General features: G+C 52.1%; 1 protein-coding gene and 2 long non-coding RNA genes across 33 annotated transcripts in view; 1 reads left to right on the top strand and 2 right to left on the bottom strand.

Moving 5' to 3' along the window:
- NFIA (nuclear factor I A) overlaps positions 1–15,342 on the bottom strand; it is a 404,462-nt gene that overhangs the window by 243,885 nt on the left and 145,235 nt on the right. For 12 of the 29 annotated variants that reach the window (XM_086841704.1, XM_086841716.1, XM_086841695.1 and 9 more), the window contains exon 1: positions 311–736. The exons of 14 other annotated variants lie outside the window; for them this stretch is intronic. In XM_086841704.1, the coding sequence (XP_086697830.1) occupies positions 311–337 (27 nt within the window). In that variant the 5' untranslated portion in view covers positions 338–736. Of the gene's footprint in view, positions 1–310; positions 737–15,342 lie in introns of those variants that run through there. 3 more of the 29 variants (XM_086841700.1, XM_086841712.1, XM_086841714.1) reach the window with 1 other exon arrangement.
- LOC111944792 (uncharacterized) lies at positions 9,460–10,246 on the bottom strand. The gene is made up of 2 exons (XR_002871400.2): positions 9,975–10,246; positions 9,460–9,822 (listed from the first exon to the last, which is right to left on the bottom strand). It is a non-coding gene; the product is annotated as an uncharacterized LOC111944792 (long non-coding RNA).
- The window catches only part of LOC111932986 (uncharacterized), a 48,475-nt gene continuing 46,278 nt past the window's right edge, over positions 13,146–15,342 (top strand). Inside the window, exons 1-2 of one of the 3 annotated variants that reach the window (XR_015273704.1) lie at positions 13,146–13,383; positions 14,046–14,123. This is a non-coding gene — a long non-coding RNA (uncharacterized LOC111932986). The remainder of the gene's footprint in view (positions 13,384–14,045; positions 14,124–15,342) is intronic. The other 2 variants (XR_015273706.1, XR_015273705.1) reach the window with 2 other exon arrangements.

Below are 15,342 nucleotides of genomic sequence, written 5' to 3'. Positions count from 1 at the left end.
TGCGGGGCGCTCCGGCGCGGGCGGCGGCATCGGCGGCATCGATCGCGGATGACCAAGCACGGCGGGGCCGTGCGGGTCGTCCCGCAGCACCGCGCCCGCGCGGCCCCCCCCGTTAATTAAAGCATTAATAAGTAGGCGCCATTAGCCATGTGCCGACACAAATGGCCGTGCGGGAAGGGGGTGGAGGGGGGGGATGCGAGCGAAAGGCAACAAAGTTAGTTTCGGCGAGCGGCGGTGGTGCCCCTTCCCCGGCGCGCACGGCCGCGCACCCCCGCAGCGCCGGCCCCACCGCGCCCCGGCGGCCGCTTACCTGGGTGAGACAGAGCGGAGAATACATGACTGCTGCGGGGGGCTGCGGTTTGGAGGTGTGCGTGTGCGGGGAGAGAGGGAGAGAGAGAGGGGGAGAGAGACAGAGGGAGAGGGAGAGAGAGGAGGGGAAAAAAGAGAGAGAGAGAGGAGAGGAGGGGGAGCCCCGAGCCTGCTTCTTGCTTTCACATTTCCAACTCTGCCAAACTGCAGCCAGCGCGGAGCCGCTCCATGAGCTGAACTTTAACCCCGCCTCGACTTTCCCGCACTACGCGCTCGGCATGCCTGCCCCGCGCGCCGTTAAAGGCATAGCGCTCGCTGCGCGCCCCTCCGCCGCCCCCGCTCCGCGCCCCTCCGCTCCGCTCCGCGCCCCTCCGCTCTGCGCCGCGCACCGCCCGCCCCGCGCCCCGCGCCGCCCGCCCGCGGGGGCGGGGAGGGGCGGGGAGGGGGCTGCGGCGCCGCCGCCTCCCTCCGCCCCGCCGCCCCGCAGCGCGGCCAGCCGCGGAGCCGAGAGGCGAGCGGGGCTCGGCTCAAAGTTTTCCTCTTTTTACGGGGGGGTGGGGGGGGGGGGGGAATGTGTTGTGTATTTTTTCTATCGCAATTGTTATTTATTTATTAATTTATTTATTTATTTATTTTGCTCTGCCCGGGGGCTGCGGCTCCGCTCGGCCCTTGACCATGGAGGGATGGGGCGGGGGGGAGGCCGGGGGAAGCGGCGTTGCCTTCCACAACTTTCCCCATCCCCTTTGGCACTTGTCATTTTAAATCAAGCGCTTTAGAATCAAGGGTGCTTATTCCACATTAAAAAAAAAAATAAAAAAATTCTTCTAAAAAATAGCAGCACATAAATTCCTCGGCACATCGCACTCCCCCCTCTTTCTTACTTATGAAATCTAAAAGTGAAGCGCTTAAAATTAAAAATACCCCCGCGCCTCCTGCCACTTCTGGAGCGCATTGTCTTGGCACCGGCAACGTTTGGGTTTGGGGTTTGGATGCTCTCCAGCCCGCTCCTGGGGACTCGGAGGGTGTCCCGGGTGCTGTGTCCCCCCCGCTTTCCGCTTGGGAATAGCGTTTTCCACTAATGCTGGAGGCAGTTTAGGTGACCCCCGCGTCCCTGCGCGTAGTCACAGGCTTTTTTTGGAGGGGAGGAAAGGGGGGGAACGACGATACAGACGGGAAAATTCCCAATTATAGAGCAAAAGGAGGAAAAACCCCCTCCCGCAGCTCGTTTCGGAGGTGGAGGGGGAGGGGGTCGTGTCCCCCACTCGTCCGTGCCGCACCGTTCCCAGCCTTTTGCGGTTTCCAGCATTATCTTTTAAGTAACTTTTGGCGCCCTTCGGGAGACTTTTGGCCGCGGGACGGCTGGTTGCGCCCTCTAGGCAGGGCCCACGGTCAAGTGCAGCCCCTCCGCAGCCGCGGGCACCCCCCTCCCAAAAATAAATACGGGTAGAGAGAAAGCACCTTCCCCCACCCCAGAATATTTGAGCGCTAAACGAGTGGGCGCGCAAGTTATCCTCATTTTTCCCAACTCAGCGTTTTGCAAAGCACACTTAAAAGAAATAAATAATTTTTTAAACGTGAGGTTTTTTTAAATAAAAAGGCTTTTTTTTTTTTTTTTCCTTTCTTCTTCTCTTCTTCTCCCCTCCCTTTTTTTTTTCTTTTTTTTTTCTTTTATTTTGGGTGCTAAATCCGGAGGTTTCCGAGGCTCCGGCCCCGCGGGGCGCCGCCAACTTCGGCGGAAAAGGAAAAAAAAAAAAGAGAAAAAAAAAAGAAGAAAAAAAAAAGAGGAGGGAAAAAAAAAAGAGAAAAAATAAAAAGAGGATAAAAAAAAAAAAAAAGAGAAAAAAAGAAAAAAAAAAGGCGCGCCCCTCCCCCCGGGGGAGTTCAAACGTCGCAACACCCACCCCCGCCGCTGATTGGGCGGCCGTCGGTGACGTCACAATGCCCAGCCCCGCCCATTGGTCCCCGCCGCGGTCCGTCACATCCCGCGCCCGGGCGCGTTTCTTTGTGCGCGGCCGCGGGCGCTCCAGACGGCGCGCACGGAGCCGGCGCGCACGTACGGGCGGGGAGGGGGGAAAGGGGGGGAATCTGTCAAGCTCAGCGGTTTTCTCAAATCCCCGACCAAAAAAAAAAAAAAAAAAAGAAAAAAAAAATTAAGGAAAAAAAAAAAGAAAAAAGGCAGCTGCGGCGCAGCCCTGCGCGCCCGCGCTCCCTCCGCGCCCAGACCCCGCGCAGACAATAGCGAATTCCCTCTGCGAAAGCGTGGGAATCGGGTTAAAAATACAAAAAACGAGTTTAAGCGGCGCCGCGTCCCACGGGCAGGGATAAGAGGGATAACACGGATAACAGTGCAAGAGAAACTTTGCGGGCTCTGGCGGCTGGCGGCACTTTGGTTGGGGTTTCTTTTTCCGCATTTTTTTTATATTTTTTATGGCTAAAATCGACTCGCAGCCGTTGGGAACCGGAAGGGAAAACCCGCCGCAGCCAACTGCCGCCGGCTCTTAGGTGGGATGTGTTGGGATTTTTTTTCCCGTGGATTTTGGGCTGGTTTGGGGGTTCTGGTGGCTGCGGCGCGGGGCGAGCCGGGGTCCGGGCGGGTGTGCCCGGGCACTATCGCCGCCTCTCCCCGCTTTGCCGGGTGGGCTCTCAGTGCCCGGGACTTTGCAGAAGTTACAAGCGATTCGGCAGCCTCCCGCCCACCTCCCTCCTCCTCCTCCTCCTCCCCCCCACCACCCCCCCGCCCTCGCGTATTTCCGCAATCGCCGCGATTCGCACAGGAGACCCGCACCGGGGGGCGGCGGAGCTCACGGACATCCCCCGCATCCCCCCGCAGAGCCCCGGCCGGCCGGGCAGCCCCGCTGCGGGCCCGCAGTGTCCCGCCCCCGCCGAGCCCCTTCCCAGCCGCGGGGGTCCTGAGCGAGGGGGCGGTGCGAGCCCCCCTCGCACGGGTAACCCCCTCATCCTGCATGGATAACCAGCCCCCCTCGCACGGGTAACCCCCTCATCCTGCATGGATAACCAGCCCCCCTCGCACGGGTAACCCCCTCATCCTGCATGGATAACCAGCCCCCCTCGCACGGGTAACCCCCCTCATCCTGCATGGATAACCAGCCCCCCCCGCACGGGTAACCCCCTCATCCTGCATGGATAACCAGCCCCCCTCGCACGGGTAACCCCCTCATCCTGCATGGATAACCAGCCCCCCTCGCACGGGTAACCCCCTCATCCTGCATGGATAACCAGCCCCCCTCGCACGGGTAACCCCCTCATCCTGCATGGATAACCAGCCCCCCTCGCACGGGTAACCCCCCTCATCCTGCATGGATAACCAGCCCCCCTCGCACGGGTAACCCCCCTCATCCTGCATGGATAACCAGCCCCCCTCGCACGGGTAACCCCCTCATCCTGCATGGATAACCAGCCCCCCTCGCACGGGTAACCCCCTCATCCTGCCCGGATAACCAGCCCCCCCCGCACGGGTAAAACCCTCTCCTGAAGGGGGAAGCCCCTCCGCACGGGTACCCCTCCCATGCGCACCCCCCGGCACGGGGAACCCCCGTCCCTTGCACCAGCAAAGCTCCTTTTGCTGCACCGGCAAAGTTACCTGGCACTGGCAAACCCCCCCATCCCCCTTTGAACGTCCACCTTTGCACCCCCCGTGCTTTACAAACCCCCCCAGGCTTTGCTCCCCCCCGCTCCGGTGCTGTGAAGGTGCGGGGCCCCCCCGGCCGGGGAGGACCGATCGTCCCCGCAGCGCTGCCGTGCCTGGCAGCGATGCAGCAGCTGAGCTGCAAAGTCTCCAACTTACACGGCACCCCTAAAATAGTCCTGATTTCATCCCTGAAAGGATTTCCTGGCTTTGTGTGTCTTAACTAGCCTTGGCCATTTTTGTAGAATAACCCCATTATTCACAGCTCCGAGGGTACAATCTGCTAAAGTCACTTAATAAAAAAAAAAACAACCAAAAAAACCAAAAAACACAGAGGAGAAAGAGAAACCTTCAAAGGGCGTGAGAAATAAAGGCAAACAAACAATTGTCTGTGGCTCTCAGCTCCCCTTGATCGTGGATACCCACTTCATTAACAGGAGAAGCATTATATGCTTAAAACTGGAAGCCTCAAGATGCGTGATAATACTGCAAAATTAATTTGGGGGTGGGGGGGAGAGCAAGTGGATCTGAAGGTTAATTGCTATTTTTTGACAACAAAGTGAGACTTCAACTCACACAACTCATAAGGAGCGGTGTGGTTACCCCTCTGAATTTACTGCTTTTAATCGACTTGAGCAGGTATTTAAAGGCACAGAGGTTGCAGCCGCAGCATACTGAGTATAGAGACGAAAAAAATAAAAATAAATAAAATAAAAGGAAAAAGAGTAAGAAAGTAAAAACCCCTGAGACAGCGATTTTCAGTTTGCAGTTGGGGAGCCCCAGACCTGTGCTGGTGACAGCACGGCTCCATAGGCGGCGGCGCGTTTGAACCTCTCGGCAGCGGCTCTGCTTTCCTGGTTACCTCCTGGTGACCCCTCGGAAGGAGCCCGCCGATTCCCAGCGGTCTGGAGACCACAGGTTGGAAACCACTGGTTTTGCATAAACTCGTGTTATTCGGCGCAGGCTTAGGTCGCGAGGGCTCCTCTTAGCAAATTGTCGAAGGATGATGTGCACTGCATAAATTAAAACATCATGTCCCCTTGCCATGTGAAAGCATTATTAAAAGAAGCATAATAAGGGATTTCCACCATGTTATCAAGCGTACAAAGAGAACTCCGAATGGGAGGGATGGCTGTCATCGGGGTAGAACAAGCTGGGATTTTGGAGAGGCTTGAGAAGCGCTTTGAATAGCCCGTCAGTTGGACAAGGATCAGCGCTGACAATAGCCGGGCTATATGTGGTATGGCCTGTTAACATACAGCAGCAATCATTAAAGGCCTGAGACAGACAACGGGGCTCTCCTGGGCCCTGAGTGATGGTGGTGGCTTTGGGAGAGCCTCATGGAGCCTGTGGCTGCCTTGGGAGAGGCAAGCCTTCACCTTGCTGAGAGCCAGAAGCCCCCTGAAATTGCCAGGCTCGATCCTGATCCCTTTTCCATCAGGACCTTAGAGCCACACGTTGCTGACTCACATCCCCAAGAGACCCAAGTGCCAGTGTGGTCGATGGAAATCAATGCCCAGATGTTCCTCTCTTGTCCCACAACCCACTATGGAACTGCCTGCAAATCCCAGTAGAAATGTCATGGAGAAGCAGTAGTTTAGTGCCATTACTAACCTTGTCCCGCCATCCACCATGAAATCAACAATATTCTGAAGCTACCGAAAATGAGAGTGTTCTGTAAGACTCTCTCTGGGGAAGAGATTGCTTTTTTATTCCACAGGTGCACAGAGAACTGGGCATAAGAGGGTTTTCCTCCTTAGTTTAAAGGCTCCAGATCCTGAAATAGAGTTCCCCATAGCAGGAGTGTTGGAACTCAATGATATTTAAGGTGCCTACCAAACCAAGCCATTCTATGGTTCTACAATAAACACCATGGTTTTGTGAACACTGTCTCATCCTAAAACAGGAGGGCAGAACTTTCAACCTCCAGGGTCCAAATTTCAGGGAGTAGCTTAAATAAGCAGAGTAGTACGTTTGATGTAAATTCTAAATACACTAAATACATGTGAATAATAATGTTTTTCCATGCAATATTTTCTGCCCACTGCCACAATTCCCAGCAGGAGAGCAGGGTGATGAAGAAGTACTGCAGTCCCTATGGCAGATGAAAACAGCTGTACCACTTGGGGTCTGGGCCATAGGTGCATCGCTAAAGCCACAATCAAGTGGGGAATTAAAGCAGTTGTGCTAAGGGCAAGTGGGTATAAACACACTAAAAATTGGCCAATCTTTGTGTGAGAAGACCTGCTTTGACCACGAGCTCCTGGCGGCATCGCTGCCTGGCACGGCCGTCCGTGGGGCTCTGGCTCCGGAGCCCAGCGCGTCGCAGGAACGCCTGCAGAGTTGTAATGCATTTCCACAGGGTCTCGAGCCTATTGCGAAATGCACTGCAGAGGAAATAACTTCCCAGCTAAAGTGTGCAGACTGCAGAAAGGAAGCAACAGAACGGACAGAGGCGGGAGAGGCAGCGTTTCCCCTTTTGTTTTGCTGTAGATCTTCTTATGGGGAGCAAAATAATGGGCAACACTTCTGACATAAAAAGCCCTTTGCAAGCAGGGTTTATTTGAAAAAACTAAATATACTTTGAAGTGAAAGTTCCCTATGAAAGTGAATGCAGTTTAATAAGCTCGCTGTGGTTCAAGGGTGGGCTCGAGCAGTGCCTGTCAGCCCAGGCCATACAGTAGGCCAGCAGGAACCTAAAATTCCCTTCCCTCCATGTTGATGCCAGCATCCAGCTGGATAAATCCCTTGTTCACAGCCAGGAAAGATGCAAATAGGTACAGTCCTCAGCTATATTTTATTTGTACACAGTCCTGCAGTGTTATTACTGGTGGAAGCTGAGGGACACCTCTCACAATGGTACAAAATCATTCTCCAGTCATAGGAGTGATTACAGCATGCAGAACTGATACTGCTGTTGTCCTAAATCCAATGTTTTATCAGGCAGTTTGGCATAAACACTTTGGTCCTAATCTTGCACACCTCAATGAAAATTTCACTTGTTAAAGTTTGCGCAAGAGTGGTATAAACATGGTGTGGCAAATATTGCTTATATACCCACCCACACCCATACACACACTATTTATGTTAGTATAGTATATATCCATGAATTGTCATATTTATTTATGCAATCTTTTTCTCAAAAAGGAAAGTAAGTCTTTTGTCCCTGCTTTTACATGAGAATGTTTTATATTCGGGGTTCGCTCAGAATATAAAAGCTGAGATTCAATACACGGTGTGAAAAATGAACCCGAAGAATTGCTGACCGGACTTTGTGAAGTTTCAGATAGCACAAACAGTTATGTGACAAAGAGAAGTTATGTCTAAGAGAAATCAGGAATATTAATACTAATATTAAACATCAACCTACGCTGCTTAGAAGCAGTGGTGGTCTTTTAGCCCTCATTAACATGCATTCCCTGCTGCCCTTCGCTGCAGGCTTTTCTCTGGAGTCTGTAACTTTCACAATGAGATGGGCATTATTTCTCCAAGTAAATAAGTAAATAAAAATCAAAGCAGCAATCTGCTTCACTGCTAAGTAATTTTTTTTTTCACATTTCTTATCTATGCTAAAGTTTTGGGAAGAAAAAAAATAATAATATGAGTGGCCTGTTCAGACACAAACTCAGAAAACTTTGTGCCTAGGTTAGAAACAGGCTGGTTAGAAGGGCATGGTAACAGGTGGAGGCTTATTACTGCTTTTCTGGCCCAAAATTTATCTACAATTCCCTTCTGCAATTATTTTTTATAAAATAGTTTTAGCCCTGCTAACCGAGACAGCACATAAGGTCTGGTCACTTTCCTCGTGGGTACAGAGCAGGAAAGTTTTCCATCACAAGTTTTCCTAATTCTTTCTCTATTCTACTATTAAAAATACCTCTTTTAGCTCTAAATTATGTATTTATTAAAAGGTGATATATTCTTCATAGAAAGGACAGGCACTAACACAAGATAGTTTAGAGCCCCCCAGTTCTAGCCTATAAACTTCAAACTAAATTAGGGAATTAAGAGTAATACTCTTTCTCCAAGATTAGTAACTTTTTACTTCCCTACCTCCTCTAATTTTATAGACAACTTCATAACGTGCAAGGATTGAGCCATAAAAGCTGTGCTGTAGCTCGTGTGCAAAGGCTGGTTGTAACAACTCAAAAACCTGCACGAGACTCAACGCTTCTGCCTAAAAGATTTTGTAAAAAAAAACAGAGTGAAGTGCACCCAGTTCCTTTTGCTTACTCTGCCTTTTCCCAGTGCCCATGGTTCCTTTGGAACAGCGAAGGAAATGTGTTAGTCTCAGCACCTGAATTTTTTTTTATTTTTTTTAAAAGTCTTTATTACTGTAATTCACTGACCTGCCGCATTGTACGCCCTGGCAATATAGATCCCTGCACTGGGCACCCTGCGCCGGTACTGGATCTCTCTGGAGAAGCTGCTTTGTTGTTCTTTGGGGTTTTTTATTTTTTTGTTGCTTTTTCCCAGAAAGGGAGTTTTTCTTTCAAAAAAAAAAGAAAAAAAGGAAGTGTAATCCGTGTGGGCTGCCTGTCACAATCACTGCTTTCCTCTCCTAACAGCAGGGAGAAGGTGAGAGCATCCTCTGCTCACCCGACTGTTGTGTTAACTTCTATACTGGGCTGGGAACATTTCCATAGGGTAACCCCCGGAACAAGCAGGCGCGATGCACAGGTGGCCCTTACAAAGGGATACGCTCAACTATGGTTTTATTTGGATTCCTGGAAAAGCACATAAATCACGACACCGCCCCACGTACGTATGCCCGACCCCTTTCCTTAACTTCTTGCATGAAAAGGTTATTTCTGAGCCTTTGGAGCAGGTGTACGTACGGTTGTGAAGCTCGTAGGCAATAACACACTGACTGCATTATTTCCCCCTCAGAAAACTGAAAACCCGAGCCAGGAGATCCCCCAGCCCAGCTTCCCCCTCCTCCAGGAGGAAATAAGCATTTCCTTAAAAATATTCTATTTTTTTTTTTTTTATCCTCTTCAGATTCAGATTGTCACTAAATATAGAAACTCTTGTAGCCGCACAAACCGTGCATCGCCCCACAGCTGCTCATTTGCAATTTGTTCCTGCACTTAAAAATCTCTTAATGCTACAAATAAACTTTGGGAAAGTTACATCCCAATAAACAATGAGGTGTTGTTTAAAATTACATGTGCTACTGTATTATTAGGTCTCTACCGACACTACAATTATCTTTTGAAGCTGGCAATAACGCATTAGCTGTTCAGTCAGACGCAGAAATAGACTGGTAGATAAGCCCTCTGCCATTTTTATGAATGGAAAATATTTTAAAAGATTGTTTCCACTTTGTTCTTTGTCCTCTCCCCCGAAAGGAGCCCCCGCGCCGGCACTCTTTCCCCACGTCACTTTAATATTCATATATTTTATCCATACATTGCGATACATGATTAACTGCCTCCCCCCTACCACACACACATCGCCCCAAACAATACAGATACTTATTGGATTAACTACTCAGTCCTCGCTGGAAGGAAAGCGGTATCCGTGAGCTCTCGCTTTTATTTGCAAGTACAGTTGAAGATCTGTGGCATGACAACAAAAATAAATAATAATTAAGAAAAAAAAAAAAAAAAAAAAAGGAAAAAAAAAAAAAGAAGTGGATAATCCCTACTCGGGAGCGCAGTGTCCGCCGCAGCATCCGCACGCTCCGCGGCACCATTTTTACTCGCCCAGGGAGTTCGCAGCGCGGCGGATCCTGCCCGGTTTTGCCCGATTTCTGCCCGGTTTTGCCCGATTCCTGCCCGCTCCCCGAGCAGCCGCTGCCCGGCGTGGGCGACCGTGATGGGCGTCGCAGCTCCCCGTCCTCCGGGCCCCCCCTCCGGCACAGCCTTGGCACCGCATCGGGGGTGGGGGCAGAGAAAACACAGGAGCGGGGCGGAAAGAATTAAAGCGAAGCCTTTAAAGTTCGCTGTTTGATTTTGGTCTGCCTCTGGATTATTTGGAGGAAGGGAGAGGGGAATAAATAAATAAATCTCGCAACCTGCCAGATCTGCCTTCCCAACGCTCGCCAAGTCACTGGTAGCCATTTTCATCTAAGGTACAGGAGGAGGAAAGAAATCAAGGAAAAAGAAACCCGAAAAATCTTTATGAAAAGAGCATCCGAAAAAAAGGAGCCGAGACAGGCAAACCCCGCGGAGCGGCGCAGACCGGGGCCGCTGCAGCCGCTCCGCGTCCGCGCAAACCCCGCCGCTCGCTCCTCCGGCCCGCGGGCTGCCGAGATCTTTTTCCTGTATTTCCCCCCCACCCCTCCCTATTTTTTTTTTTTTTTCTTCCCCCCTCTTTTTTTTTTTTTTTCTTTTCTATATATATATTTTTTTTTTTTTTTCCCTTTTCCCCGTCTCTTTTGCCGCAGTCTCCGTCCGGCGCTGGGCGAGTCCCGGCAACCCGCGCCGGCGAGGAGCTGATTTATCGCTGCTCCATCCCCGGCTCGCAATTCTGTCACTCTAAATCACGCACATGCGGAGAGCGGGAAAGGTTTTGGCCACCTTCCCCACCCCCCACCAAAAAAAAAAAAAAAAAAAAAAAAATTTAATAAAAAAATTCAAAACCACAAAAATAAAAAGGTGAGGGGGGGAGAAATCCAGGGGAGAGCCGGCGCCCCCCGACCCCCGCTGCAAAATAAAGTCTCAATAAAAGTGGCGGGGGCGGCGCGGAGGGCGGGAGGGATGGAGGGAGGGGGGCACCTGGCAGCCGCCGCGCCCGCCCCCGCCGCTCCCCGCGGCGCCTCCCGGGCCCGGCTCTGCGGCGGGGGGTGCGGGGGGACCCCTGAGCTCTCCCGCCCAGCGTGGTCCTGCCTGCCAGCGCTGCAACCCGCCTGTACATGTGCGTATCCACATATATCCCTACCCCATATGGATGTGGCTGTGCGAGGGTTACAGCTCCCGGGTGGAGCCGCAGCATCCGCGCCCGGCGGCAGTGGGATGCAGACCCCCGGGCAGCCTCCGGCTCTCCCAGCCCTGCAGCACAGGGGCTCTGTGCCAGCCGGGCACAGCCACTGCGGTACCCCGGTGTCCCAGCGCTGCTCTCACTGCCCGTGAATCAAATCCATAAAGCCAAGGATCCCCTGGTCCTGAGAAATTAGGGAATCATGGCTTGGGACTGCAGCTTGGCCTCCCCCCACCAGCTCTGTTAGGCCCTGCAGTGGCTTTGCCTGTTATTTCCCATCAAATCCTTTAACAGTAAAGAAAACAGGATAATTACTATGAAGAGTGTTGGTGGTATCACCGTAATTCAGGAGTTGACACATTCCCTGGGAATTTTGTCCCAACATGGGGTTCCCTTGGCCGTGCCCAGAGTCAGGGCAGCATTGCAGGGGAGAAGTTTCAGGAATGCCTGAATCCCAGCAGCTGTACTGGCAGGTCCCTGAGACTTGCACTGGTGAGCGAGGGAGGAGTAGCTCCTGAGAGCAGGACGGTGGCATGCTGCTGGAGATGCTTACACGGCTAATAAAATCCGGGATAAGCCCCCCAGCAATAATGCAGCACACAGGGCAGGAGGCTGAAACTGTTTTCTGCCACTGCACTGCAGCATCAAACTCTGATTTCCATGCAGCCTCACTCGTTAAATTAAAGAAATATCTCCAGATTTTCAGTATTGCTGAGCTCCAAACTTTGGTGCAAGTGACTTCTGCCCTGCTTGGCAAAGGGAACCCGTGGGCTGGCCTTCTGCATGTGCAACACGGAGAGAACACTGAATCTCCGTGGAAAATCCTTCCCTATGGTTTAGAAAATCAGAAAGCCGGGAAGACATGTATAGCGCAGAGGAAAACACTGGACACCCGAGTGGAAGGAGGGAGTGACCATGGCCAACTGCAATCCATGTCCAGTGGAGATTCCAGGGCAGCTGCTTTTCCCTCCCTGCCAGCAGTGCTGCTGCTCCCAACTCTTTTGAGACACTGGTGTCTCAAAGCAGGGAAAGGACCAGTGCTGGTGCTCCCAGTGCCCTCCGACCAGGGGATTGCAAAGGAGGCAGAATCCATCCATACACCCCCGTATGCAGGGGGGGCTGTTTGTTCCTGCCAGGACCCCTGTTCTTCAGCTGATCCCTTTGGAGGGTTTATGACATCTTGGGGAAGGCAGGGTGGGGAGGGGGTCGGATACCCCTCCCAGGTGCCATCACACAGGTACCCCAGCACCCAGACACTGCGATCCCAGCACAGCACTGCACCTTCCCATGGGTACCCCAGCACTCAGTACCCCGATATACTGCTACACCTGCCCACAGGTACCCTGCCACACAGGTACCCAGCACAAGGTAGCCCAGCACTCTGACACACCAGTACACACACTGGAACCCAACATGTGGCCTGTACTTGAACAGGGATACCCCAAAACACAGCCCCTGGTACTCAGGTACCCCATCAGCCCTCTGCCATGCCACATGCCCTGTGTATCACCAGCATGGGCTCACCGGGGTCTTTGCTGCTCCCTGGAGCAGGTGAGGTTGGTACAATTCCCCTTTAATCCCAAACGTCATGAGCTTTACTCCAAAGGCCATGGCAAAGGCTTTTAAAAATTCCTAGTTAACTTGATTTAAAAAGTGTGACTGTAGGAAATAACAAAGGTTGCTTCCCCCTGTTGCCACAAATTTGCATTCAGCCCACAGACGACAGCAGCAGGGCTGCGGCGTCGCTGGATTTCTTCGGAAAAGTTACCAGAGGCCTGCGAGACAGCTGGAATTCATATTAGAATATTTTTAACATGCTCTTACAAATACTTTGGCATACGCCTATTCCACTCCTTTTAATGATGTTGACTTCATTTCCTTTAATATGGGGCAAAAAAATGCTACACCTACAAGACTTAATTAAATTAATAAGAAGGAACAATAATAAATAATCCCAGTTGCGTTCCTGCAGGGTTGCAAAATACGGATCGGAGGGTCGGGATGGTAACACCCAACAACTCTCGCAGATGAGTTGTTTAGGCGGGCGCATCCTGCTCTCCTCGCTGCTCCCCCTTCCCGTGTGCGGTGACAGAGGGGTTCGGGGGGTACCCGGGACGAGCGGATGGGGGGGATGTCCCTGTGCCCGCGCACCTGGGGGTGTGTGCGCACCTGTCCGCGCGCCCCCGCCCAGGCGCGCCCCCGCGCCCGCCCCGCGGCGCCCCCTGGAGGCGGCCGCGCGCGCCCGGAGCCGCCCCGCCCCTCCCGCCGCGCCCCCCCCACCGCCTCAGCGGCGCAGCGCCCCCTCCCGGCGGGAAGCGCGCGGGAGCCTGAGGGGGCCGCGGGGCCGGGGCAGCCCTTGAGGCCGAAACCAGCAGAAGTACGGCAAAATAAACCAGCCCTTGAGGCCGAAACCAGCAAAATACGGCAAAACCGGGGAAAAATACACCCAGGTTAATGCCTCCGAGCACCCTCGCCCTGCTTTGCCTGTGTTTCCGTCAGGCGCGGTGCGTGTGGCTGATGTGAGCGGAGTCTCTGTCCTCCCACCTGCGTGTGGGCCTTAAGGTCGAGCATCCCCTGCTCCTTCCTCCGTAATTCCAGAGAGGTTTTGGAGGAAAGAGGATGCAGTTGTTACATTCCCCTGGGGGAAACTATTTCCTACCTTTTCCGCAAGCCAACCCATCCCTGGGCAGATCCCTGTCACCAGCGGGCCAGGGGCGGATCCCGGTGCGCTGCACTTGGTGCTGAGATTCTTCCCGTGATTTATCCAAAGGGTGCTTGGTCATGCAACCGATCTCCCAGACTCCCATGGGAGACAGGTGTGCTCAGAAAAAATGGAAGATGGGCAGGTGGCTTCAGTCTGGGGGAACATTAATACACAAGGACAGGTCTCTGGCTGATGGATGTGAGCTGCCTTCACCCGCTAATTCACACCAGCAGTTGGCATGACCTGTCCTGCCAATGGTCCTGAAAGTGCTTTGTGCCCTTTTCCACTCCTAACCAGCCCAGTAAGGGCAGGTCTGGTCACTTAATGCTAATGCCTCTAAGGGTTTCAGAACATAAAACTATTGTCTGTTGAGCATTCGTATTTTAAGGTTTTAGCTCTAAAATGCTGTAAACTACTGAATAATTGCCTGCAACCTTATGTCCATTACCTTTCTGTCTTCAGCCTCAGCAAAGCAATCCCTGTGCACTGAGAGCGTTTCCTTGAAGGACATTCCCCGTTATCTCCCTGAGTCACACTGAGGTATGCACAAGAGGATGAAACACTTAATGTTAAAGGTATAGATGCACGTATCTATCACAGTGTTGCTGTAACCACCCACAGAAACGTTAACATTGATTTAAAGGGAAAACTCTGTACAGGATTTGTGACATTTTCCTCGGGCTTTCTGCGACTGATTTCCAGAACCTCAGGAGAAAATTCCAAAGTTTAGGTATTTTAACCTGACAGAGAACTTTCCAATGTGCTCCACAGAAATATTTCTTGGCTGCTTCTGTGGCTGCCTCTCCTGCTGGTGTTCAGTGAGACAAAATACACATTTTTTTACCCGACCGGCCCATTTTTTTTTTTTACCCAAGTAATAAAATATGACACTAGAGGGCGGCCTGTTAATGTAATTCAATAATGAAGTTGCAGCGACTGCACGTGGAGGCACAGCACTATCCTTTGCTTGGAGCCAGGGCCGTGGCTGGAGGCAGGTCTGGGAACGGTGCCTCCTCCCGCTCTGAGGCAACCAGCACTGCCCCAAGACACGGTGAGTATCCCGAGTGTAATACTAGAACCTAAATTAATGACTATTCCCAAGAAATGTGATTTTCCAGCACACCCACGTGACTGCTTTGTCTCATGGGTTCTACTCTGAGTCCTGCTTGGAGAAGGAGGTGGCAGGAGCTATCCTGTCCATTCTCGCGTGACAAACCCATCCCCTGCCGCAAACCACAGCCCCTGCTTTGGCAGGTGAAGCCCGGTTTTAGCCACCTGCACTGCAGTTCAGTGAGCACAGTCCCTGTTGGCAGCTCACTCTCAGGCTCTGCACAGCCTTCCCATGACTGAGGAGGTCTCTTACCATTCCAGAAACCGATTTCCTTGTGTCAAATGAGGTTAATAGCTGCGTGCAATTTAATTAATTAAAGGCTGTAAATATTTTTAGAACACCAGACGCCGTATGTGTCAGAAATACCAGGTATTATCTGAGTATGCAGTGCAGGCGTTATCGATATTTACATTTTGTACTGCCTGGAAGCGAGGATTTCCTGGTGGGAGACTGCCAACAGCAACACCTTTTCCCCCCAGATTTAGAATCTGTGTGTCAAGCGTGAGCCAACAGGCACGAGTGACGTCAGGCAGAGGTAAGGCCAAGGATGCAGGTGACAATACATTGTGCACTGACAGAGACTGGTGACACTGGAGGTTGTCATGCATGGACCACACCACAGGCTCCTCAAGAGGCTTTCAGTGCTGT

This window comes from Cyanistes caeruleus, chromosome 9 (genome assembly GCF_971803275.1).
Source record: "Cyanistes caeruleus chromosome 9, bCyaCae1.hap1.1, whole genome shotgun sequence".
Lineage (NCBI taxonomy): Eukaryota > Metazoa > Chordata > Aves > Passeriformes > Paridae > Cyanistes > Cyanistes caeruleus.
Note: the sequence above shows the minus strand (reverse complement) of the source record. Positions and strands in the feature narration are given on the sequence as shown.